The following is a 26831-nucleotide window of genomic DNA, read 5'->3' on the forward strand; positions in this document are numbered from 1 at the left end:
AAAAAATTAAACAGGGAAGGTTAGTATGGCAGAAGACGTAGGTTTGGTCCCCGCGTCTACATCTGATGGCTCACAATGCCCTTAACTTCAGTTCCAGAGGATCTAATGCCCTCTGCTGGCCTCAGCGGGCACCAGGGATGCATGTGGTACTCATATGCACACTCAGACACACACACACACACACATATACACACAAATAAAAAATAAACAAAAAAATATTTAAAAATAATTTCAAAGGGGCTAGAGAGATGGCTCAGTGGTTAAGAGCACTGGATGCTCTTCTGGAGGACCCAGGTTCAATTCCAAGCACCCACATGGCAGCTCACAACTGTCTGTAACTCAAGTGACAGGGGATTTGTCTGACACCTTCACACCAATGCACATAAATTCAAATTAAATAAATCATTAAAAAAATAATTTCAGAGCTGGGGATTTACCTCAGTGATATAGCACCTGCTAAACAATGTCAGTCTCCAGCAATCCTCCATACTGACATGCTCAAAAACACATTGACACAAACCAGTATGAGCCACACCAACAACCTTCATCAAATTCTGACTATGGAATGTGTCAGCTGCAGTTCCTTACATAATTACCCTCTCTGTAGGTGCCTGTTTCCTCTTCAGTGAAGTAAGAATGGGGATTGAGCCTCTCTAAGCCCAAAGTAAAAATCAGGACAAAAACTATTCTTTCTAGAGTAGTCATTAAACCATCAATGCTGAACTCCATGAAATAGTCAGTACAGATGCTGTTGTGTTGAGAGGTGTAAATGACCACAGCTCTTAGGCCCAGAATCTGACCCTGAAGCAGACTATAGAGAATCACACTGACTTCTTGAAGTGATTTCCTCTGGCACACACATGAATGCACACCCCTGCAGACACACAACAACTGCTTTGGAAACCCACCCCCATGCAGACACACAACAATGGCTTTGGAAGCCCACCCCCATGCAGACACACAACAATGGCTTTGGAAACCCACCCCCATGCAGACACACAACAATGGCTTTGGAATCCCACCCCCATGCAGACACACAACAATGGCTTTGGAAACCCACCCCCATGCAGACACACAACAATGGCTTTGGAAGCCCACCCCCATGCAGACACACAACAATGGCTTTGGAAACCCACCCCCATGCAGACACACAACAATGGCTTTGGAATCCACCCCCATGCAGACACACAATGGCTTTGGAATCCCACCCCCATGCAGACACACAATGGCTTTGGAAACCCTGAACCCACCCCCCATGCAGACACACAACAATGGCTTTGGAAGCCCACCCCCATGCAGACACACAACAATGGCTTTGGAAACCCACCCCCATGCAGACACACAACAATGGCTTTGGAAGCCCACCCAGAGTTGAATATTGACACTGTCACTTTTTATCCAGCTGTGATTGACTGTCCATTCACTCCCTCATTTATAAACAGATATACTAATGATAACATTAACTGTAGTAAGTTCACAGCTCATCTGAGGAGCATGTTATAAGTAACAGCCAAATACAAACTATGTATCTATACAGAGAAAGCTACCAGAGGTTATTAACATTACTACTGACAATTTGTTTATTACTATATGTTCGTTTCTAAGACTTTACATGCTGTTCATTCTGTCAAACAGATCTCTGACCAGCTTTTTTTTTTTTTTTTTGCTAAAAAAAATGTATCTTTAGGTAAACTCCTTCCATCTGTAGAGCTAACAAGTTTAGCTAACATGAATGTAACATTTTAATAACACTTTTATGATTTTCTAAAAAAGACTTAACAATTTATATTCTCATTAAAAGACTTTGCTTAGGGCTAAGGATACAGCTGAACTGATAAAGTATTTGGCAAGCAAGCATGAGGTCAGATCTCCAGGACCCATGTCCAGCAGAACAGTGTTAGACATGTGTAATTCCAGCACCAGGGAGGCAGACAGGGTGAATCCCTGCAGCTCAATAGCAAGGCAGCCCAGCTGAAACCTGGGTGAGCTCAGGTTTAGTGAGAGAACCTGTGTACGTACGTACACACACACACACACACACACACAGGAAAAACATCGTTATCATCACTATAATGTTGGTTTAGTATAGACAGAAATGATAATGGCTACCTTAGTTTCCACCTCTTTATTAAGACCATCCTTTTGACATTTGCCAAGAAGCATTTCACAGTAACTGTGTAGGAAGACACTTAATGGAACCGTGATATTATCGGTCACCTTGAAGCCGCTGTTATTTTCTTTTGTGGAACACTAGGCAATTCCTCCACCACTGAGCTAGAAGCCTCTCAGTGACAGACTGCACCATGCTTAGGCACCGACTCCTTTTTTACTGAGTTAGCTTCGGGGATCTATTTCCAAAATCACACCTCTAGGTTTCACTACTTTAGAAAAAATATAGACTTACCACATTAGGATTAAATGGTGGTGGGATCTTTTTTTGTACAAGGTCAGTCCAGCTGAGTGATTCAAAAAAAGGATGATTCTGGATTTCAAGCTAGAAAATGTAAAAAGATGTTTTAGTAATGACAAAATCCTAAGCACTCAACGAAGAATGTTATAAGGCTGAACTGTTTCCACTCTGCACTCAGTTTGTTCAATGGGATATTTCTGTCGCTCCTGGTCACACCCTGGCACTAACTTAGAATCAGCTGCTTGTGTGTAAGCAACGTGCCTTTCACAGGCAGTTTCCCCACAGGTAAAACAGGGTCGACCATTCTGTCCTACATATTTCATGGGTTTTTACAAGATGAGCATAAAATGTGGGAATGAAAATGTCATAAAAAGAAGAAACCATTACACAGGTAAAAATAACTAATACTTGAAAACACATAAAAAGTCAGCAGAGGCTTATGCAGTGAGCGGAAGTGAGAGTCAAGGCCAGGGCTACCCCCAAACACACCACGTCCTTGTGCTAGCTTTTGACTGTCAGGGCTCTACAAAGTTACAAAGTAACAAAGTAGGATTCTACCAACACAGTGTGGTGGGTAAAAGATTTCTTAAAGCAATGACTGCAGGGTTTTTTGTTTGTTTTTTGTTTTTTTAAGTTTTATTTTTTTAGTTTATTTTGTGTGGATGTGTGTGTGTGTGTGTGTGTGTGTGTGTGTGTGTGTATGTGTATGTATGCATGTATTTGCAGGATGTGTGTGTGTGTGTATGTGTGTGTGTGCATGTATGTGCAGGATGTGTGTGTGTGTGTGCATGTATGTGTGTGTGTGTGTGCATGTATGTGCAGGATGTATGTATGTATATGTGTATGTATGCATGTATGTGTGTGCATGTATGTGCACACACACACACACACACACACACACACACGCACATAAACAAAGAAAATACCTGACTACTGATGTCTGAAAGACACGTAAGAATTAACCAGACAATAAATCAATAAGGGAGACTGCTCCAGACGAACATGAAGATCCTGAAGAGTTAGTCTAGTCAAGAAGCAAGAGTCCCACAGCACAGAGAAGGGATGATCTCATTCGTGCTCATATTCTCTCTCTGTGTCTCTCTGTGTCTCTCTCTCTGTCTCTGTCTCTGTCTCTCTCTCACACACACACACACACACAGTTGGTTAAATATGGAAGCTGGTAGAAACAAGAAGTGAGGTCTGTGTTTCAGACTCTGGCCAGAATAACGAAACGGAACATTTAGTTTGAAAAGGAGCACAGAGTATCAGCAAGATTTCAATTAAAATAAATGAGACTGAATATGAACATTCTCATTTTAGAAGATTTTGGTGTACATGGTGCATATGTATGTATTATGTAAGTCAGAGGAAATGCCTGGTGTTTTCTATCACTCTCCACCTTAAGCTTAACTGAATCTTGTGTTAACTCAACTAGACAGGCTGCTCCATTTCCCAAGCCCCTCTTGTTTCCACCTCTCCAGTTGGGGGTGGGGGGCTGTAGAAGCATGCGCCTGGCAGTTTTCCACATGGGCCCTGGGGATCTGAATGCAGGGCTTCCTGCTTGCTCAGCAGGCACTTTACCAACAGAGTCATCTCCCAAGCCCAGGATTTCAATTTGGAACATGCTCTGACCAAGGCCTTCAAGCGGCTCAGGCGGCAGTACGTGAAAGCAGACGCTGTCAGCCTGCAGTTTGCAAGAGGGCTCTGGACCGAAGGCAGAAGACATGAGGGTAACCAAAGCCACCGCCCCAAGAAGAGGTCTGAGGACAACCGCGGGGCCCTGCACACCTCATGGGTTGAGGAAAATCTTGAACAGTTCACACAACAGAGTAAGGAGAAGGGCCCAGAAATATAGCAGGGCAAGTACAAGTACAAGGGAAGTGTGAGCTCCGGTAGAAGCCGAGACACTGAACTGGCTCTAAGAGGAAGCTGAGGAATACATCTGTTAATGTTTCATTACCAACTGGAAGCGAGGAAAACGAAAGAGAGCAGGTTTTTGTGCAGGCAGAGGCGCACACAGGCCCTGGCAAAGGACTAGGGTCCGGGACACGCGTGGAGACAGACCTTTTCCTCGGCCACAAGAAGATGAGGTAGGTGCAGCTCAGGCTAAGATCACAGTAGGCAGTAGGAAGCCCCCCCCTCCCCCCCAGACTCACACAGTAGTAATATCCCAGTAAAACAGAAGGAAAGATCATCTGCCCTAAGAGGTGGGCGGGGTCAACACAAACATTCCAAAAAGCTTTAAGAAATAGAAACATTTACTTTGGTGTGTTTTGTTTTTGTGGTGCTGGAGATCAAAGCCAGGACCTGGTTACAACTAAGCACATTATCCCACTGAGGTATACCTTTAGCTTACATTAATCTAATAAAGAGAGCAAACTGTACAACATGCCCAGGTTTCTGCTGGAGCTGTATTTAGTCAATGCAACTATCTACACAACATTCCTTGGTTAACAAAAGGGTCTGGCTGCCCTCACCTGTTCTTAGTAAAAATTGAGGAGATCAACTGCCCATCATGAAGTGTGATACGTGTAGTTATCAGGACAAAGACTAGAGGGTTGCCCCCAGAGATGGAAAAGCTGAGCACCAGTGCAGTAATTAAATCTCACAGAAGCACAAAGAAAGATAGAAGCCACAGGAATCTGGAAGCTGAGAGAGAAGGCTTGGAATAGTGAGCAGGCAGCAGTGGTGAGTGCAGAGGAGGCCTGCGACCAGCACACTGCATGCTTGTACTGCACATGCCCCATCCTGACACCTTCTTCAGCACTGTTCAGCAGCCCAGGGTACAGCAGCTGGACTTATCTGGTGTTGCGATCTCTGATGGTGAACTCAATGAAAGGATGGAGCAGGGATGAACATTAACCAGACTGAGGGAAACAATGACAGAGCTGCCCACTGAACTGCGAGTGGGAGGTGGGGCTGGGGGTGGGGGAGCGGGGCAGGTGGGGAGTGGAGGGGTGGGGGTGGGGGGTGAGGAGGCACTAGCAAAGGCACCTACTGGCCACACAGTTCAAGCTGAAGGCAGAAAACATCCTCCAAAGAATCTCTGGAAAAGGAACTGGGACGTTCATGTTTCTCACTGGTTTGTGAATTTGCTGACATGTTAACATAATATTGACAACACTAGCAAACTGAGTTCCCTGATCTGAAACAATAGGCAGATCTCATAATTACCTCAAGGGGGTGTCAGCGAATTCTCAAAAAAAGGAAAGCAATGCAACTTAAGGTTATTTTAAAGTGAAAGGCACACCTTGTACAGAAAAATGGTACCCTTTTAAAGCTGGGTGTGAATGGTGACACATGCATTTAAAACCAGTACTGGGGAGGTAGAAGCAAGTGGATCTTTGTGAGTTCAAGTCCAGCCAAGGTCATATGCATATGTGAGACCCTGTCTCAGAAGCAATTCTTTTTTTTTTTTTAAATTGGAAGTTTTTTTTAAAAAGATTTATTTATTTATTTATTTATTTATTTATTTATTATGTATACAGTGTTCTGTCTGCACATATCCCTGCAGGCCAGAATAGGGCACCAGATCTCATTACAGATGGTTGTGAGCCACCATGTGGTTGCTGGGAATTGAACTCAGGACCTTTGGAAGAGCAAGCAGTGCTCTTAACCACTGAGCCATCTCTCCAGCCCCAGAAGCAATTCTTAAAAATCTATTACTATTTTATCATTTTGTGTGTATGGGTGTTCTGCCTGCATGTATGTCTGTGCACCACATGCCTGCAGTACTCTTGGAAGCCAGAAAGGGCATTGAATCACCTGGAATTGAAGTTACAGATGGTTATGACCTGCCATGTGGGTGCTGTGGACCAAACTAAGGTCTTCTGGAAAAACACCAGCTCTCTTAACTGCTGAGCTACTACTCCAGCCCCTTAAAATGTCCTTAATAAAGAAAATTCCTTAAACCCCAACAAACGCTTATGAGTTGAGTGATTTGTGTTGTAAGTTCAGGGAAATGTTTGTATTATTTAGCGACAAAAATTTAAATTTCTAAGATTGGGTGTGGTGGTATATTCCTGTAATTCCAGCACTTGGGAGGCGGCGGCAGGTGGATTGCCGCTAGTTTGAGGTTAGTCTGCACAACAGACTTTGTCTGAAAACAAAACAAAACAAACTGTAACAACACAATACAAGAAACAAAACTTCTGGGCATGGCTCACATTTCTAATCCCATCACTCTGGAGGCTGAGGCAGGAACGTTTGAGTTTGACCTAAGTAGTAAAACGCTTCTAAAAAATAAAAAAAATAAAAAAAACTGACAAACAAATCAAAGTAGTAAAAAAATACTATAGGATATCTCACAAGAAGAAGATGGGGAAGAGGAAGCTGTCACAATAAAAATCAGCAAACAGCAGAGGCCAGAAGCTGGGTACCAGTTACTAAAATCACAGGCAGCAGAGGACGGAAGCTGGGTACCAGTTACTAAAATCACAGGCAGCAGAGGACGGAAGCTGGGTACCGGTTACTAAAATCACAGGCAGCAGAGGACGGAAGCTGGGTACTGGTTACCAAGGTCAAATGAAAACAGAACTATAGTGAATAAACACTCCTGGAAACTGGGGACAAGGGTGCTCCCTCCCCCTCAACTCTGTAATAACAACTATTTTAATAAATACCAAATAAAATAAAGATCTGTCTCCAAATTTTAAATAAGTTTAACAATTGGTACTTAGAAATGCAATACATACAAAGTCTTCTTTGGCACCAAGTCTATTCTGCCTGTTTTTTTCTAGGAGTTCTTCCAGAATGGACCACGCTGTGAGGCTCACGCCTGGCCTCAAGTTCAGGGGCTTATGAAGAATATTATCATACATTTCAGCAACATCTCGGCAGTAAAAAGGAGGCTGGGGGAAAAAAAGCAAAACAAAACAACAGAGGTTAGTGAATTATGTGACAGGGTTTAAAACATGTTGGATTCCCGAGTGAGGTGGCCTATGTGCCTTTAATCCCAGCACGGCAGAGGCCGGTGGGTCCCCTGTGAGTGTCAACAAGGTCTACATGGTGAATTTCAGGCCAGCCAGGACCATGAGTTGGCCTTGGCCTTCAGAGAGCAGTTGGGTACGGGCAATTGCAGAAACTCAAGGCCTCTTGGGGGACGCAGACATCGGTAGGTAGTCTGTGGCAAAGAGATTCTAGAGCTCTAATGCAGTATCAAGCTTAACACATACTTCAACAGAGTCAGTTTTTCAGTAACTCTTTGTGGACTGCTTTTCAGTGACACACTTGTAATACTATGTTTTACAGAAAACAATGACTGGCCATATCATAGTGTGGTGGTTGGAATAAGAATCACTCCCAGGGCTGGAGAGATGGCTCAAAGGTTAAGAACACTGGCTGTTCTTCCAGAGGTCCTGAGTTCAATTCCCAGCATCTACATGTGGCTCAAAAAAACCAGGGACACATGCAAACAGAACACTGTATATATAATAATAATAACAAAAAAGAACAAGAATCACCCCCCAGAGGCTCATATATTTGAATGCCTAGTCATCAGGGAGTGGTACTATATGAGAAGGATTAGAAGGGTGAGGAGGTGTGTCACTAGGGATGGGCTTTGAGGTTTCAAAAGCCCATGGCAGGTTCAGTGGGTCAGGATATAGATCTCAGCTATTGCTCCAATGCTGTATGTCCCACCATGACAATAATGACTAAGCTTCTGAAACTCAACATGTCCCTGTTGTAGAATATTATTTGAAGGGGTGTTATTTTTGTTTATGTTGCATTTGTTTAACTCTGTGAAGCTGTGTTACTGTGCCTGTGTAAAACATCTGATGGCCAATAGCAAGGCAGGAGAAAGGATAGGCAGGGCTGGCAGGCAGAGAGAAGATATAGAAGGAGAAATCTGGGAGCAGAAAGGAAGAAGCAGCCACAGAAGGAGGAGGACCCAGGGGCCAACCACCCAACAACCCAGCTACACAGTAAGCCATGGAAAGAAATAAGATTTACAGAAGAAAGAGAATGGGAAAATCCCAGAGGCAAAATGTGGACTGTATAAGTTAAGGAAAGCTGGCAAGAAATTAAGCCAAGCTAAGGCCAGGCATCTGTAATTAAGAATAAGCCTCCGTGGTGTGATTTTTTTTTTTTTTTTTTTTTGGGAGCTGGGTGGCAGGTCCCCAAATGAGCAAAAACACCACCAACAAGTCCCAATTAAATGCTTTCTTTTATAAGAGTTGTCTTGGTCATGGCGTCTCTTCACAGTCTAAGAACAGCGACTAAGACACAGAGGCATGATGATAGAGTCATTGGAAATGGGCATTCCAGACAGATCAAATACCAAGTGATTTAAGATGTGAGAATAAAGTCATCAAAAAGGTAGATAGGGACCTGAAGATAGTGTTCCTTCATAAGTACATGTGATGGTTACAGTATTGGGAGAATGCCTTACAGCTAATTATCTAGCTGAAAGTTTTGAAATAAAAATAATACTTAAAGTTAAAGGAGTTTTATGGCCATGTAAGTTTTCTTTTTTTATAAGAAAGAAAAAATTTTACCTTTTAAAATATAACCTTATTTTATACTTCCAAGCCCTTCAAAGAAATACAAAGGATTCTGACATAGCTAGATGACAATTTGTACCTAAATAAAGTGAAGATATTAAGTGGTTATCTGACATCCATTGTCACTAGCATTACTTAAAAAAGGAGCTTTTAACAAGAAATCCATGGCTGAGGGAAGGACAGTGCTTGTCTGTGTCTGTCTATTATTCTTTGGAATCTAAAACACGCTGAACCTCACCCAATTCCATGTTTGTACAAGTCTCTCTCCCTGGCTGATGACGGTGCATTTAGCACCAGCTCTGGCTGTCACCTCAGAGGTCACTGTGTGGGGCTGCTCTGTACTTAGAGGACCACAAAAAATATTGAGAAAGCAACCCCAAATACTTCAAAGGGGCCAAAGGAAAGCAAAATTCAGGGGCTGGGGAGATGGTTGTCACAAACGGCTTGCTGTCCAAGCACATGAGAACCTGAGTTCAGACCTTCAGTACCCACATAAATGCCAGGGTTGCCTGTAACCCCAGTACTGTGAGCTCTGGCCTCTACACACACACCCCCACACCCACATACACACCCCATATACACACCACACACACACACACACACACACACACACACACACCACGCACATAAAAGGAAAACAAGTATACTGTTATGAAGCTATGTAAATTAAGGAGCCTACATAGGTTGCCCTGTATTGGAGTGACATCTCAGTGAGGTAATAAAACTTCCATTTCACCAATAGCTTGGGCTAGCCTTCAGTGTCTTAGTGAAAACTGTGGAATTCAATTGCACAGTAAACAGAATTTTTTTTCAGTGAATTCTTTAAGCCATGGTGTTTTCAGAGAAGGGAAATCTGTGGTGTCCAGGGATAGGAAAGCTGGAAATGTAAGCAGAAATTCAATCCCATAAAAACAGAATGAAAGGCAAAACCCCAGAGGCGTTATCTTTCAGACATAATAGTAATATGTTAATAACTGAAAACTCAGCCGGGCGGTGGTGGCACACGCCTTTAATCCCAGCACTCCGGAGGCAGAGGCAGGTGGACCTCTGTGAGTTCGAGAAACCCTGTCTTGAAACCCCTCCCTCCAAAAGTAATGGTGTTTTTCTTCATGTGCATATTCCTAACATGGATCGGGCTGGCTCATTTAACAAGGCCAGTACCCCTTTGCTAGTACCATCTCATCTAAGCATCTCTGAGACCATTGAATGAGATTAATAAAGAACAGAAGAAATACATACCAGTCCGTACAGCATTTCATAGAGAACAGCTCCCAGGCACCACCAATCCACAGTGTTGTCATAGGGCTGTTTTCTAATCACTTCAGGTGCAAGGTACTACAGAAAAAAATAAAAACATGGCAGCAACCCAGTGAACGGAAGACAATTTAGGAACGGATAAGGTGAACACATTTTAGGTGCTGTGATGCATACTAAAGAGAGATTATCTAGATTTTCAGGGGTTGTATACTCTCACTCTGCCACACTGTTATTTTGTTTTTTGACATCAACTGGTACACTTCAGAATACAAGTATACACCACTTATCCTGAGATTATGGAAACGCAAGATCATAATGCTGAGTATTCTTGGGAGAAAGTCTTCCATCAGCTTTATTATTTCAGAATTTAGATGGGAAAGGCAGTACATGCCTGTTATTCTAGAATTTGAGAAGGAAGATATGAGGACCAGGACCTGGAGGTCAGGCGGGGGATGTCAACCCTGTCTTCAAAAAAAAAAAAAAAAAAAAGAAAGAAAGAAAAGAAAATCCATCTGATCATTATTTAAAATGTTTCCATTTAAAGATCGAGTTCATCTGTTCCTATGGTCTCCCTACTGAAGGTGGCCTTGAATTCTTCAGAGGTGCTTCCTGTCACCATGCCCAGGTTAAAAAAGAATTCTCAATTTGGCAATTACTCATATGCCCTTCATACTGAGAATTATTATTAAGAATTACAGTAGCCTATTCCCAAGCAAATTTAGAAAGCTTAAGTTATTTTAATTTGTAAAAAAAACTCATCATAAATTCATACACATTAACTGAACATATTAATGAGGGTTATATGACATTTCCATACATGTATACATACACATATACAGAAAGATTTAAAACAAACCATAACGATTACTATTAAAAATAAAATACACATTATTTCCTCGAAACATGATTAGAGAATGGGATGTGTTCTGGTAAATACTCATTTGTGAGTTTCTTTCTTATGGTTACAAAATGTTTTTCCATATCTGCTAAGCTCATTTAGAAACTATCTTTAGATTTATTTAATTTTTATGTGTGTGTATTTACCTGCATGTATGTCTGTGCACCACATGCATGCAGTGCCCTCAGAGGCCAGAAGAGGGCGTGTGATCCTCTGGAACTGAAGTTAAGGATGGTTGTGAACCACACCGTGTGTCCTGGGAACTGAACTCCAAGCTTGCACAAGAGCAGCTCTTAATTGCTGGGCTATATGCAGCCCTGATACAGCTCATTTGAAAACACAGCTTTAATAATATTTATACATTCAATACTCTTTTACATATTCAGTACTCTTCAAAGTGCACAAAACTCAGTGATGTCAGCACATTCACAGAGCAGTGCGACTATCTCCACCCTGGACTTCAGGACATTTTTACTTATTTGAATTCTTTTTAGAAAGCTTAGAAATATAATTAAATGTTTAAAGACATTCAAGGCATCCCTTTAATACTAAAAAATATAAGCACGCTATCTTTGTTAGATTATTCAAAAGGGTCTTGTGGCATTTTACAACCATAATGAGAAATTGCACTCTACACTCTAAATCCCCAGAAAGCTGGAAGTCCTAATAAGTCTTATTTCACCTCTCCTGTATATGTAGTGTGTGACTCGTATTACACTTTATATATTATATCAATGCTCAGACATAGTGCTTACCTCTGGCGTCCCACAAAAGGTTGTGGTGGTGTCGGAAATAGCAATTCCTTCTTTGCAAAGCCCAAAATCTGTTAAGACAACGTGCCCCTGACAAACACAGGGCCGTGAGATAAAGCAATGCATAGACACGGATTAGCAAGCTTTAAACTGTTACAACTTTTTATTTTATGTGTACGTATGCACGTATGCATGTCCGGGTGAGTCTATGTACACTGCATGAAGGCAGGTGGCTGAGAACACTGGACGGCATCAGGCCCTGTCGTGAGCACCCTGATGTGGATGCTGGGAACCAGACCTGGGTCCTCTGTAAGGTGTGTGTGTGTGTGTGTGTGTGTGTGTGTGTGTCTGTCTGTCTGTCTGTCTGTGTGTCTGTGTGTGTGCGCCCACACACTGCTGTGCAACATACGTGTACTGCTGTAGCTCTCCCACATTCAAGACAGAGAACTACTTCAACACAAGGGGCCCTCCATGCGAGTCCTTTATCTTTGTGGGCTCTCTTCTTTCAACCTTGTCCCCTTATAAACACGAACAGGACTCCCCGAAGCCTAACATCACCTCAAGGATACTACAGAAATGCAGTCATGCAGTATGGAACCCCTAAGATGTTTTCCCTATCATGCATAACAGCAACAACAAAAAAGAAAAACTACAAGGTTTTTAAGAAGACAACACTTACCATGGAATCCAAAAGAATATTTTCTGGCTTCAAGTCTCTATATCAAAGTAAAAGAAAAGCAAAGTCTGAGTGTTATCTGACATACAGTACTTGAGAGGCATTTCCCATGTAATTGAAACACACGATTCACCTGTACACTATTTTGATGGAGTGCAGGTAACCCAAGGCGCTGGCGATTTCAGCAGCATAGAACCTCGCTCTGTGTTCAGGAAAAGACCGCTCTCTTTGTAAGTGAAAAAACAGCTGTAGAATCGAAGAGAGGCTGTTAGCATCGGTCCCATGCGGCACCACACAGGAACAGTTTCTGATATTCTGAAAGTACGATATGAAGGTATAGGAAAGCTCAGGGCTGTCCTGCCCTGCCGCTCACCCTCAGCCGTTTGCTTATCTCTCACGTGACTGTTGCACTATGGTCTTCACACATGCACCTTTGCTGGCCCTCACTGACATCTCACCTCCCTTTACTCCTCTGGTCCTCAATGTGGCAGAACCCACACCGTTCCAGATAACCACTTTAGAAAGGGCTACTAAGGAAAACCTACAATTCTGATGTTGCCGTACGGGACTCTGTGGGCGGCTTAGTTCATCAAAAGCACTATGCTGAGGTCATTATATACTTGTATTAATCTCCCTAATAGCCTCAAGGTAGGAAATCAATGAGGAAGCAACCTCAGAGAGGCTGGTCTGCCCAGCATTGCATAACTTGTTTTTTGATACTCCACTTGGCTCTAATGAAGAGACTAAGCATTACACAAAAACTCCATATCCCATGTCAAGATTTTAAGTATGACCATGAGGGAGAAAAGGTTGGCAAGGACAATAATGGAGTTGGGCACAGTGGTGCATGCCTATTGCCCAGCATGGGGGGGGGGGCTGAGGAGGAAGGGTTGAGCTTGAGGCCTACAGCCTAGGCTATGCAGTGAGACTCTAGAACACAAACAAACAAACAAAGAGCCAGGTATGGTGGCACATGCTTCTAAACCCAGCATTCTAAACCCGGAAGGCTGAGGCAGAGAGTGACGTAAGTTTAAGCCAGCCTGGGCTACTCAGGGTGTGACAAGTCAGAAAGAACTACAAATACAGCAAGGCCTTGTCTCCAAACAATGAAAACAGGACAATGCCCCTAAAAGAGAAAAATCAACAACGGAGAGCACAGGATGAAACCACACTCCACCTCTACCCTGTTCCCTGGTCTTGACTTCCAGCCTACCCACTGCCAGCCACATTTAACAACCCCTACACCCACCAGCACCTTCTACAGCACATCATCCCCCACCTCCAATTATCCTGGCAAAGGATGACAAGCCTGCCTCCTTCCACTTTCGATGCTCGGGTCTGAACAAGCGCTGTGCAAAAAGGATCCAAAAGCTAGGTCCTCAAGAAGCACAAAGAAAGCAGACAAAGGAGGAACATGGTCCCTCATCCACGGAGATGTCCCTCTCCCACGAACATTTCAAAGACAGGGAGGCAGGGAAGAGAGGTTTGTGACTAAGATGTCTACCTTCAATCTGAAGGGGAACATAGTCACACCAGCCAAGTCATCTTCTCTGAATTCAACTTTCTTTACCAACTGTGCCTCGTATTCTATTTCATTCTCTTTTATGTTAGCTTTATTCTACAGTTAACTGAAGTACAGTACCACTGAAAGTCTTTTTTCTCTTTGCTGAGGTGGAGGGATAGATGATTCCTTTGTAAAGATAGTAGACTGCACAAGAGGAGACTCTGTAATTAAAACCATCTTTTTCTTTAAAAAAAAATCCTTTCTCGCTGGGCAGTGGTGGTGGCACACACCTTTAATCCCAGCACTCTTGAGGCAGAGGCAGGAGGATCTCTCTGAGTTCCAGGCCAATATGGTCTACAAGGGAATTCCAAGACAGCCAGGGTTTCTCTGTAGATACACTGTTTGGAAAAACAACAACCACAAAATCCTTTCTCTGAGACAGATCTTGCAGACTCTTTAACATCCTGAAATACATTAAGTAGCAGTAGGTAGATGACACACAGGAGGCGTTCCCACACTGGCTTCACTATGGGGAGGGGTCACCTCACTGATTAACAGTTTGCTCATCTTAGAAAATAAGGTGTTGGGCTACCATTCATAGGCAAATGGTTGAAACAATCATTATCTAAATTACACACCATGCTTTATGCTAACATTTCAGTTTTCACTCTTGTGATATAGCTTTGATGATAAAACCACACAGGGTGCCTATAACTTCTTTGTGTCCTGCATGGCATGTGGCCTGCTGAATACTGTCTTCACTCTACAAATAGCTGTTGATAAAGCACTGTGGACTCAAAATTTACATAAGAACCTGTTGGATTTCATGCTCTTTTTTTTTTTTTTTTTTTTCTCTAGCCACTGTCTGTATTACACAGCTACTTACAAAACTCACCTCCCCTCCATTAACAAAATCCAGAACAAAATAAAGCTTTTCAGTTGTTTGGAAAGAATAGTGCAATCCAACCAAAAACGGATGTTTCACATTTTTCAAGAGCACATTGCGTTCAGCCATAATATGCTTTTGCTGGAAAAAAAGGCAAAACATCGATTTGTATTATATATCAGAAAACAATGGCTAATAAAGAAAATAGGCTCAGGAAGAACAAGAGCTAATTTATTTTACCTCTTTTCTGTTGAGAACTATTTTTTTCTGTAGCACTTTGACAGCGTAGAATTTTCCATCCAGTTTCCGCTTTGCAAGAAGAACCTGTTGGGAAGATTACGAACACCTGGAGAGTTACAGTCTTTCCAGGCAGTCCCTAGGCAATACACACTGCTTCTTAAAGTCTCTAAAAGTCAAGTCCACAGGGACCTGTATTTTGTTTTGAAGACTGAACACTGCTGAGTTTACTTCTGTAATTCTACTTTTTCTTAGATATTTTAATAAGACAAAAAGGGTACTGATTATTTGAACAGCTAGAGATAATTTGTTACTTAATGAATTAGTAATGAAATTTTTAACTAAATTAGTCACCCAACTACACATTCATCAAGGACTCTCCGTACAAGACAACCCAGAGCCTTGAAGAGTCTGCTTAGAAAATACTGAAGTAGAAGGCTCAGTGGGTAAAGGTCACTGCTCCCCAGCATGATGACAAGTTTGGTTCCTGGGATCCACGAGGTTGGAAAGAACCGACTCCCACAAGTTGCTTTGTACTTTCTATGCACACACACTGATACACACAAATAAGTAAATAAAAAGGAAATACTGAAGCTATAAACTTCCTGGCTACATAAGGGTGGGGGAGAAAATGATTTTTTTTTTCAGTGAACAAAATGCGTATTACTTCTCTTACAGTCTGAATTCACAGGCATTCAGAGGAAAAGGCAACACGGACTGTTGTGTTTTTATTATGGTCTGGCTTGTATGTATACATTAGAAAACAGAGGATATTGTATCAGAAAAGGGAGACATATTCAAGGTCATGCTACACATAACAGTTTTTGGTCAATGACTGACATGTATACAATTGTACACATTGCAGGGCCTACATACGCAGTAGGTTGTAATATCGAAGTTTGTGTGAGTACATTTTGTGATGTCTCCAAAGTGATGAAACTGCTTATGAATGCATTTAAATCAAACACATTGTCATTAAATGACACATGACTATAACTGTAAGGTACTTGAGAACACCATAAATTAAGCTCTATATTTACTAAATGACATGCCCCAAGGCATTCTGAGACAACTTCACACATGAACCAGTGACACTGATGTGGCTTACTTCTAGAACCTTCACTGTCTTCTGGTCCATATGTGTAAACCTGAGAAAAACACCAGAGCAGTCCAACAGAGGGGCTTCCTACAACACACCTGATCGACCACTAGACCTCAAACTGTCAAGGTCATCAAAAGCAAAGGGAAGTCTAGGAACTGTGACAGCCAAGAAGAATCCAAGCAGACAAGAAACCTAAGAGTCAGGTGGTAGCTGGATGGGAAAAGAGAAGGTAGAAGCTACAAAATCGCTGTTAATACACCACCTGTGGTCTGTTGTGACCCCCATACCACACATAGTACGTGAAATAAGTGGACCGATTTAAAAAATGTTTGGAATTCATAAAGACGGAGTCCAAACACCTGAAGGATGAAATGTCCTCTACAATCTGCCTTTTTGTCTCTCCTGATCCTTACATTCTCTACAGCACTGGGCTGAGCAACATTCTTTCTTCCTTAACTTTTCCCCTTTTCTTGGTAACTCCCACCTCTCTGACCCTTCTTTCTCTGATACATTGACTGGCTCATCTGAACGCATTCTTAGATCATACATCGAAGGCTACAGCACTCAGAAGGCTCTGATTTCCCTCAACAATGTTTTCTGTCTTTAGTATGCTGGCAAATTTGATGACAGATGCAAAATTAAGAAGCCAATCAGCAAATGGAAATTGAACCAAAACCAAACACTAGAGAGCGTTGACAAATACACTGGACTGCCACACACAAGTTTAGTTTATTTGCACACTTCACTATTTTTCAAACAGGTGATGAGCCTGCACTCATGCTTGCCTTGCTTTCTTTGTGTGTGTGTTTTATTTTATTGAAACTTGTGGGTTTGTACTGCTTTACAAAATTTTAAATTATTATTAAACAGAGTTTGCATATATGTTTTGTTTTTGTTTTTGTTTTTCGAGATAGGGTTTCTCTGTGTAGCTTTGTACTTTTCTTAGAACTCACTCTGTTGCCCAGGCTGGCCTTGAACTCACAGAGATCCACCTGGCTCTGCCTCCTGAGTGCTGGGATTAAAGGTATGCGCCACCACAACTTGCATATATTAATACACAAATCTTGGTAAGATTTTATAAAGTGAGCAGGCCCATAGACACTATGTAGGTCAAGTAGACATGCCAAACCTCCTGAAGCCCCTCTTGCCCCATCGCTGTCCTGACTTCACCCGACTCCTCCTCTAAGGTAACTATCCCACTGTCCTAATGTGCAATAACTAGTAAGTTCCGTTTTAAAAGTTATGTCATTAAAATTATACAGATAAAGTACCTTTTTCATTTCTTTTACTCTAAACTATATAATACTTAAAGCACATGGAACCGATTTCATGCTCTAGCTATAGAACGTTGTATTACAATGCATCTACTCTCTTGATAAATTACTTATAAATAATGCTTTGAGCATGCTTGTGCATGCCTTTCTTAGTGCATTCGTGTTCTTGTTCCGTGTGTCACAGGTTGTAAATACTCTCAGCATCAATGACTAACAACAGTCATTTGGTGTTTCAACAGCTCAAAAACAAACACCAAAGAACAAATGTAAACAAACCAGGTATAAAATTATATACAGGACATTATAAAATGTTGAGAAAGATTTTAAATGTTTATTTATTGGAAAGGTTACACCGTGTCCATAGATTGACACTTAGCATCATTAAGACATTAATTCCCCCACCCACATTCATCTCGCCTTTAACGTAATCCCAATGAAATTCCATCGAAATTTTGTAGTAACAGACATGATTCTAAAACGTATACAGACATAGAAAGGGCTAAGAATATCTTCCCAAAGAAGGAATGGATCTGTGCTGGCTATCAGGCTACCGTTGTCAAGACGATACAGAATGGGGCCAGGAAAACAAGCAGAGCAAGGGAGGAGAAAGTAACAGTCTAGCAACAGAACTACAGATCACAACCTCTAAAACCAGATTTGTTCGTAGAGGAACGCAAGATATATGCTGGAGGTGGTCTGAAGGTCAGTATGTGTTGTTGGGTGAAGTGTTTCAGTAAACTGTAATATCAGCCACATACCCACAAGGAAACCATGAGGAGTTATCTCACACTTCATATTACATACAAGAACCAATTCCTATGGATGCTAGGCATAAGCAGAGTTCAAAAACAACAACAGAACCCCAACATCACATTCTTACTAGAAATACACTTTTTAATAAAGGTATTTGGTCTTTTCTTGGTGTGTGTTTGTGTGCTATGTTTTCCAGGCTGGCTTTGAACTCACAATCCCCCAACTGCAGCCTCCCAATTAGTTGGGATTATAAGCACACACCAGCATATCCAGCTAATGGTTTGCTGTTGTTTTCAGTGGAGGGAAGGAGGGAGGGGACAGGGAGGGAGACTGATTTATCCAGGGTTCTGTCAGCATTTGTGTGTGTGGTGTTTATATTGGGGGGGGGGTTTGAGACAAGGTTTCTCTGTGTAGTTTTGGTGCCTGTCCTGGATCTCGCTCTGTAGACCAGGCTGGCCTTGAACTCACAGAGATCCACCTGGCTCTGCCTCCCGAGTGCTGGGATTAAAGGTGTGCACCACCCAGCTAACATTTGTGTTTTTAATGGCAGACCACCTATAATATTCTGATAAACTCTAATTACTGGGAGTATGATCCACTTCTAACACTCTGCAGCTTACATGAGCACAATGCCCAGCATATACCAAGTGTTCACTATGTATCTGATGAATAAACAAACACAAATTGGATGAGTAATGTGGTCAGTTTCTGCTCTCAAAGCAACTCAAAACTTAAAGATATTAAAAGCTACATATATAAGAAAATATAATTAAATACATACATATTCATGTCTACTACAGATTTTAAAACTGCAAAAAAGAATAAATATATTTAGTGATTCAGATAAATTCACCTCTGACACTTTTCCTGTCAACCTTGACCTTCTCCGCAGGGCTGGACATTGTCAAGTTCTGACCGGTCCTACGCCCTGAGATTACGCAGGTTCTTACACAGGTTTTCTTTTCTCTAGGACTCACAGGAATGCTCACTTCAGTCTTTCTAACCTCCATTTAAAAATGTTATCTTCAAAAAGGTTCTTTTTGAAAACAAGCCATCACTATTCACATTGACCCGGCTGTATTTTTTAACAGACTACTTACCTGCAAAGGTTGTTGTCAGCATCACTAAGCCAGGTTTCTCAACAGAACCCTGACATGCATGTGGCACACACTCAGTTATCAATAAACACACACTGAACAAACGCACTTCATCTTAGAATTTCAGCACACACCTTGTCTCCTTAAGAATTCTGTCAAGACTTGGCAAAGAAGGAGTATCAACTCCGTATCTTGCAAACAAAAAAAGCCCAATGACTCAGACATGTAAATCAGAAACTCATTAAGTGCTTAATCATGGAATTAAAAACAAAACAACAACAACAAACTTACCTTGCCAAAGCTGCCCTTCCCAATAACTTTTAAAAAATCAAAGTCGGATGGTTTGGCACTGAAAGAAATTCACATGGCAAACAATGAGTCTTCTAGAAAGAAGACACAAACGTTTAAACATTTCCTGTACCTCATTAAGTTCACAAATTAATGTGGGCGACAAAATCCATGAGCAGAGTTTCCTAAACTTTTATACTGGTATATAGCCTTTGTTAAGAGCAATAAGATCTCCTTCCCCATTAAATTATATAAGCCCCATTTAAGATCTAAGAGGTACTTCAATACTATTCCCTCTAAGAGAAAAAAATGGGTGACAAGCCTTTATATGCATTATAATATACTGATATGGATATATCTCATAAAGTAGTTTCTTTCTAAGACAGTTGTACTCATCACAAACATAACCACTGTTACTGGTGAAGAAATAAAACTACATAAGCTCAAGTAGAATTTGGTACTGGGTAATTCTAAAAAACAAGGTACTAGTTGCCAGCACCTAGTATAGATGCCAAGAAAGCTTTCTGGTGGAGAGAAGTCTCCAGTGTTTCACATCTAAGTCCCTTATGCATGGAGATGAAAGTGTTCTCTGGACTGTTTTCATGGATGGCAATGAAGGGAAGCCAGGAACAAAATCCAGAGAGAATAACATGGATTTTTTATTTATTTTAGCCTTGCAGAAAAAAAAAAAAAACAGCATTGGCTGTATACAGGCAAATGCACATGGTAGGAGGTAGGATGTTGAACTTAAGTATTGAGGAGTGTTTCCTCCCAGACAGGCTGAATTCTTAAGCTGTACTAGAGGGCCGATTTCTTTTATATTTGAAATGCCAATTAATTAACAAAACCAATCAACCAACAAACCCAACCCAACCAAAAAGCAGGCTGATTTGATGAGCTCAGCAGGTAAATGTGTTTGCCATCACGCCTGATGACTTGAATTTGATCCCAGGGGATCACGTGGTACAAACAGGGAACTGACTCCTACAGGCTGTCCTGAGCCCTCCACACACATGCCATGCCACACACACAAGAAGTAAACAAATGAAACATAAGAAGGTTTACAGTCTGTTCATATACATTTAACCTAACACTAGTCTAGGTTAAATATTACAATAGGTGAAGATTAACAAGAATGCATGAACAAAATCAGCCCAACTCGGAAAGGCAAATGGCACACATTTTCTCTCACGTGCACAATTTAGATTTAAATATACAGAATCTCTCACACACAGAAGATGCAAAAACAAAAAGATGATGAAGGAGGAGGCAGGGATCTGAAGGTAGGGGAAAGGTGAAATGACAAAGGTTTTTTCACATGTTGAACCATAAACATAAACACATACAAGTGACACACACACACACACACACACACACACACACACAGAGTTTAAAACAAAAAGCCCAGCCTTTTAGTAGGCTCTGCTAGAGCCCTGAAGCACATGACAGCATGACATTCACTGTAACTATTGACATACTTCACCAGCTTCCAGTTAAAATGGTATCACTTCACATAAATACACATTCTCAAAAAAGCACTTCTTAAAAGTTGAAACGAAGTAAACCTACTGAGGATTTCCAGTTGGTCCCAGGTTGATGTTCTGTGAGGTAGAATGTGGCTATGTAGTGAGGAGAAAAAAAAAATAGTATTCTCATTAGTGTCAAACACTATCAGTCAATGGATACTTCAATATAAAATTACATAACTGCACCACAGATGATAATATATATTAAAGAAATCTAAAGCCCTAATTCTTGAGATATAGTCAATATAAGCAGTTACTTTTATTATGAAAACTTGCAAGAGCAGTTGCAAGGAAAAAGATAAGCCAGAAACAACACTCAGAGTCAGAAAAGAGACGAAGTCAACCACAAAACACACTTTAGTAGGAGGAATCATTTTTAGATTTACATAATGGTTACTATGGCTAATTGCTTTTCAAATATTAAAGAAAAAATTTTAAACCAGGATGACGGAAATGACCACTAGGAACAGTAGATATTCTTGAGTGTGGTGTGGAGGCTGGAGATTGACTCTCTATCTTATTTTTTAAACACAGTCTCTCTCTGAGCCTGGAGCTTGGCATTTCAGTCAGAATGGCTGGCCCATGAGCCCTGGGGATCTGTCTCCACCTTCAATGCTGAAGCTACATGTCTTAACTCAGCTTTTCCTCTGTGTACCAGGAACTCAAACTCAGTCCTCCCACTAGCAGGTTGATTTCTCTCTCAGCCCCTGGTAGAATTATCTCTAAAGTAAATACACCAGGACTTTCTCTGATCCACAGAAGTATAGTAGATCCAAAATTTTAGACCTAGTATATTAAAGTCCAGGATCAACCAGCAGCGAACCCTTACTTCCCTGCTACACCAAGAAACAACTGAACATCAAAAGACTCTAGTAATACCTTGAAACTCAACTCCACAGGGTGAATTTTGTGAGCCTGTCATAGGAGGCTTTGTTTACTGTCCAGGCACAAGGGATCAAACAGGGCCTCATTCTGGGCATGCATTCTGTCTCCAAGCTTCCAGCCCACCCCATAATAGGCACTTTCATAAAAGTCAAGTATAAGTAAAATTTGCTTCCCATAAATCCACTTGGAAGTTATTTATACATTCAGGAAATTAAATGACTTGTATGTGTGTTTAGTACAAACACCTTTACAAGAATATTCCATGTAAGCTTATCATATTTTTATAGAAACCGATTTCAGATTTATAATCTCTAGGAGACACAGTAGTTTATAAAAAAAAAATAAATGGCAAACACTCCTAGCCTTCAAAAGTTCTTAAGTAAGTTTTATTTAAAAACATTTAAAGCTAACTTTTAAGTCACAACCCTAATTTATTTCCTCTCTAATACCTTGCTATGAAAAACTTTTATGCAATAAACTTTCACTTCCCAGAGGAGAGAAATACATGAGTCACAATAGTGTAATGCAAGGCTAATCAATCTGTAAATATCCTGGTTCATGGAATGAGATTTGCTGTGGTTTAATTTAACATGAGATTAAATTCAGGATTAAATAATACAGTGTTTTACGGATTAAATACTACAGGGTTTTAGGGACTGATGATATAACTCTAAAATAAATTCATGTACTGATTCTTTTAGCTTATGTGCTGTTTCACTGGCATCCTTCCTTAACAGGATTTTTCTTACACAGATGTAAAAAGACAAAGTGTGGATTAAACAACATGGACAATTTATCCCTGATTTTCCTGCCCTGATTTATATTAATATATAGCTAATATTTACTACTTGGTAATGATTTTCCTAGAGGAGCATGTCCCTGAAATGGTGGAAATTAGTCAAATGTAAATTAGACAGTATTTCTCTGTACCTATTATGTAAGAGATATACAATAGACTGATGGTAGTAAATTTATTGACATATTGGATTCTAGTTTTTTGATTACGCTTAATTTTTCTCCGAAAAGATGAGGGTACTGAGGATGAGCACAGGCTGCTCTTGCAGAAGACCTGGGTTTTATTTCCCAGCACCAACAGGGTGGCTCACCATCATCTCTGACTTCGTCAACCCTGTTTTGGACTCTGCAGACACTGCACACATGTGGTACACAGACAAGCATACAGGCAAAACACCCATACACACAAAAAATAAAATGAAGTAAGTCTTTAAAAATGAATAACATAAAAACTAAGTTGGGGCTGGTGAGGCTCAGTAAGTAAAGCTTGCCGCAGCTGACACCTACCGAGTTTGTCCCTAGGACTCCGGGCAGAAGGAGAAACCCATTTCCAAGCTGACTGCTTGATATACCCACCCAAATTTTAAGCACCTTCCTAACATAAAACGAAGGGTTTAGTTTGATGCTACAGAATCTTCTAGCTATGAACTTCATCTGGTTATTACAGCTTATATTAGGCTGGTGAGACGCTAAGCGGCAGAGGACTGGAGCTGATGACTGAGTTTGTTCCCTGGGCTGGAGGAGAGAACAACTCCCACAATTGTTCTCGACCTCCACCTCTCACACATACGCACGCGCGCATGCACACAAATAGATAAATGCAATTTAAAGTTTTGTAAATATTTCTTTATAACTAAACCATGATACATTTTTACATAGGGCAGACAATGTAGAAGTCGTATTACAAGATTCATCTTAAGTATTTTGAGCTTGTCTTAATTAGAGCATAGCTACATTGAAACATAGAATCTAGAGACAGGACTTTCAAGTTCCATACTTGCCAAAATTGTCAAATATTTGCATTCATTTCATTCATCTTTGCTACTTTACAGATCATATTCATGTGATATGCTAATTATTTTGTCTCACTTATGTATGCAAAGACAAATACATATGGACAACATGCGAAGTAACACTGATTTTCTGGTGAAAGATTATGTATTTACATACTATGGTATTTCTGCTTTGAATACACTGCCGATGCCTCCATTATCTGATGTTGACTTTATTACATAAACCAGTGCCTATTACATTTTTATTCCTTCTTCCACACCAAAGTGAATTTAAAATAACTCCCAAAGAAGCTTGTTCTCTTAGTTCATATAGAAAAACCTGCATATGCTTTTTACTATAAAAATACAATTTCTATGTATTTTTAAAGATAGTGATGGGGGCTGGGGAGATTGCTCAGTAGTTAAGGCACTTGCCACACAAGCAACAGGACCAGAGTTTGGGTCCCCAGAACCCACATAAATGCCAGGTGGGCATGGCAGCTCGCAGGTAATTCCAGCCTTAAAGGTGGAGACGGGGATCCCCAGAGCAAGCTGCCAGCAAGACAGCAAGACTAGCCATGTTGGTGAGGCATAGGCTTGACGGTCAGACCCTGCTACATTGAATAAAATGCTGCGAGCACTACAGAAGATTCCCAATATCAACCTTGGGCCTCCACACACGTGTGCCTCCACACACATGTCCACACACATGAATCATACACTACCACACACATACACACGAAAAGAAAAAAACGTGGGAACAGTCAGTAAATGGTGCAAGACTGTTCCTAGGTATTCCGCAGTGTAGCAAGCCTAGCCCAGATATGGATACTTGGTTCTGAATCAACGCTGGTCTAACGTAAGACTGCGTCTCTTGCGTTTGCTACCCTGCTAACAGGCACAGCGCCCCTGCTACCTTCGGAGTGCTTCTTTCATCCTCATCTTCCGATGGATCTGACTGGTGTCGGGGGCTGTCCATCTGAAGAAATGCTCTGACATCTGGGCTGAAATCAAAGATGGCCTCATTACTTTGACAGCATGGGTGCGGACCGCCTCCCTTTTAACAGGAAACGGAGACCACCATATTAGCATTTGTAGCAAGAAAACTCCAAAATGTATCACTCGTTATTCTAACAGGTGTAAAGAAGTTCCACTTCTAAAAGGAGGGAAGCCAACAGGGAGCAGGGGAAGGGATCAACAGACGGTTCACAAGAGAGGAAGTCCAGTGGAAACCGATACTGAGATGCACTTCACATCCATTACCTAGCAAAGTCAGAAGAACAGAAGGATACCCAAAGCAGGAAGGGCCAGGCTCAGGCACTGCTGCTGGGATGGAGAATGAGGCAACCTTCCCGAAAAGCAGTTCGGCGATATTCGGAGAAACTGTGAATACATTTTTCCTGGACCCAGACATTCCCATTATAAATATAAACCATGGGGGTAGGGGTGGAGTGGGGAGGGAACACGACACCCTGTGTACAGGTCCGTTTAAGAACCAGGTGGCTTATTTCAGCCTTCTCTCTCTCATAATGAAATGGAGGCAAAGGGCCACCTGTCACCAGAAGAGTAAGCCAACTCTGGCAACTGCCAATAGAGAGCACCTGTTGGCAGCCAGCGATGACAAGCACTGGAACATCCTAGCGTGGAGTACTGCCTGAGGTGCTTTGGCACCACGGTGAACAGATAGCTGGCCTCCTCTGTGTGTTCACTAAAACCCTCAGATGCAAGGCAAGCCTTTCCAAAGACACAGGGATATGCGTTAGAGTAGACCTCCACATTAAAAATGAAATGGGACCCAACTAGGCGGTTGTGTGGTTTGATCTGTGTGTGGGGTCCCTGGCAGTGGAACCAGGATGTGTCCCTGGTGCATGAACTGTCTTCCTGGAGCCCATTCCCTAGAGTGGGACACCTTGCTCAGCCTTGATGCAGAGGGGAAGGGCGTGGTCCTGTCTCAACTTGGTATGCCAGACTTTGTTGACTCCCCAAGGGAGGCCTTACCCTCTCTGAGGAGTAGATGGGGGGGAGCCAGAAAAGGGGAGGGAGGGGCAGCTGTGGTTGGTAAGTAAAATGAAAAAAAAATTTAAATAAAAAAAAATGAAATGAGTATAAAGACATAAGCTGATGTGGGTGGTGGACTAAAATTAAAGCAGACTATTCATGGACTAAGGAAAATCCTGATGAATGGTCAAATTGCTATCCTGATGTTCACACACATCTCTCTCTCTTTCTCTCTCTCTCTCTCTCTCTATCAATCAATCAATCAATCAATCAGGATTTTCATTAGTCCATGGATAGGTTTCTCTGTGTAGGCCTGGACATCCTGGAACTTACTTTGTAAACCAGGCTAGTTTCTAACTCACAAGGATCCGCCTGCTTCTGACTCCCAAGTGCTAGGGTTAAAGACATGCACCACCATCACCCATGAATGGTCTTAACAACTCAATACAAATAATAATAAATAATATTTCTCCTTTTTTTTTTTTGGAGCTGAGTATCGAACCCAGGGCCTTGCTCTTGCTAGGCAAGCGCTCTACCACTGAGCTAAATCCCCAACCCTAATAAATAATATTTCTCAACTCAAGAAAAATTTAAAAAAAATACTTTTAAAAAGGAGGCCATTTACAAATGTTAAATGTCATTACTTTATCATCCACTCTTAGGTTTACATGTGAAAACATAAGAATACGTATTCCCCCAAATTTCATACATGAATAGTCATAGTAGCATTGCTTGTAAAAGCACAAAAGGAGAAATGCCACAAATGTCCATCAACTGGTAAATGGATGAACACAATGTGGTAAACCGTTTATTTGAATGGGATTCGGCAATAGGAAGAAATAGAGTACACCTGTTACAACAGGGACGAACCTCAGAACACTGTACTGAATGGACAAAGGAAGAGAAAAAGGACACATTTTGTATGACTCCATTCAAAGAAAGTGCCCAGAACAGAGAGCTCCAGACAGAAGCAGTGACGGCTGTCAAGCTCTGTCCTT

The 26831-nt window shown here is 41.4% G+C and overlaps 1 protein-coding gene across 3 annotated transcripts in view; it reads right to left on the minus strand.

The window, feature by feature from the left end:
• LOC118578396 (serine/threonine-protein kinase Sgk3) overlaps positions 1-26831 on the minus strand; it is a 136577-nt gene that overhangs the window by 7739 nt on the left and 102007 nt on the right. For 2 of the 3 annotated variants that reach the window (XM_036179303.1, XM_036179304.1), the window contains exons 6-16: positions 24752-24839; positions 21207-21256; positions 19641-19698; positions 15127-15210; positions 14896-15027; positions 12630-12742; positions 12500-12536; positions 11824-11910; positions 10153-10248; positions 7105-7260; positions 2405-2494 (exon numbers count right to left, since the gene is read on the minus strand). In XM_036179303.1, the coding sequence (XP_036035196.1) occupies positions 2405-2494; positions 7105-7260; positions 10153-10248; positions 11824-11910; positions 12500-12536; positions 12630-12742; positions 14896-15027; positions 15127-15210; positions 19641-19698; positions 21207-21256; positions 24752-24839 (991 nt within the window). The remainder of the gene's footprint in view (positions 1-2404; positions 2495-7104; positions 7261-10152; positions 10249-11823; positions 11911-12499; positions 12537-12629; positions 12743-14895; positions 15028-15126; positions 15211-19640; positions 19699-21206; positions 21257-24751; positions 24840-26831) is intronic. The other variant, XM_036179305.1, reaches the window with a different exon arrangement.

This window comes from Onychomys torridus, chromosome 2, assembly GCF_903995425.1.
Source record: "Onychomys torridus chromosome 2, mOncTor1.1, whole genome shotgun sequence".
Classification (NCBI taxonomy): Eukaryota; Metazoa; Chordata; class Mammalia; order Rodentia; family Cricetidae; genus Onychomys; species Onychomys torridus.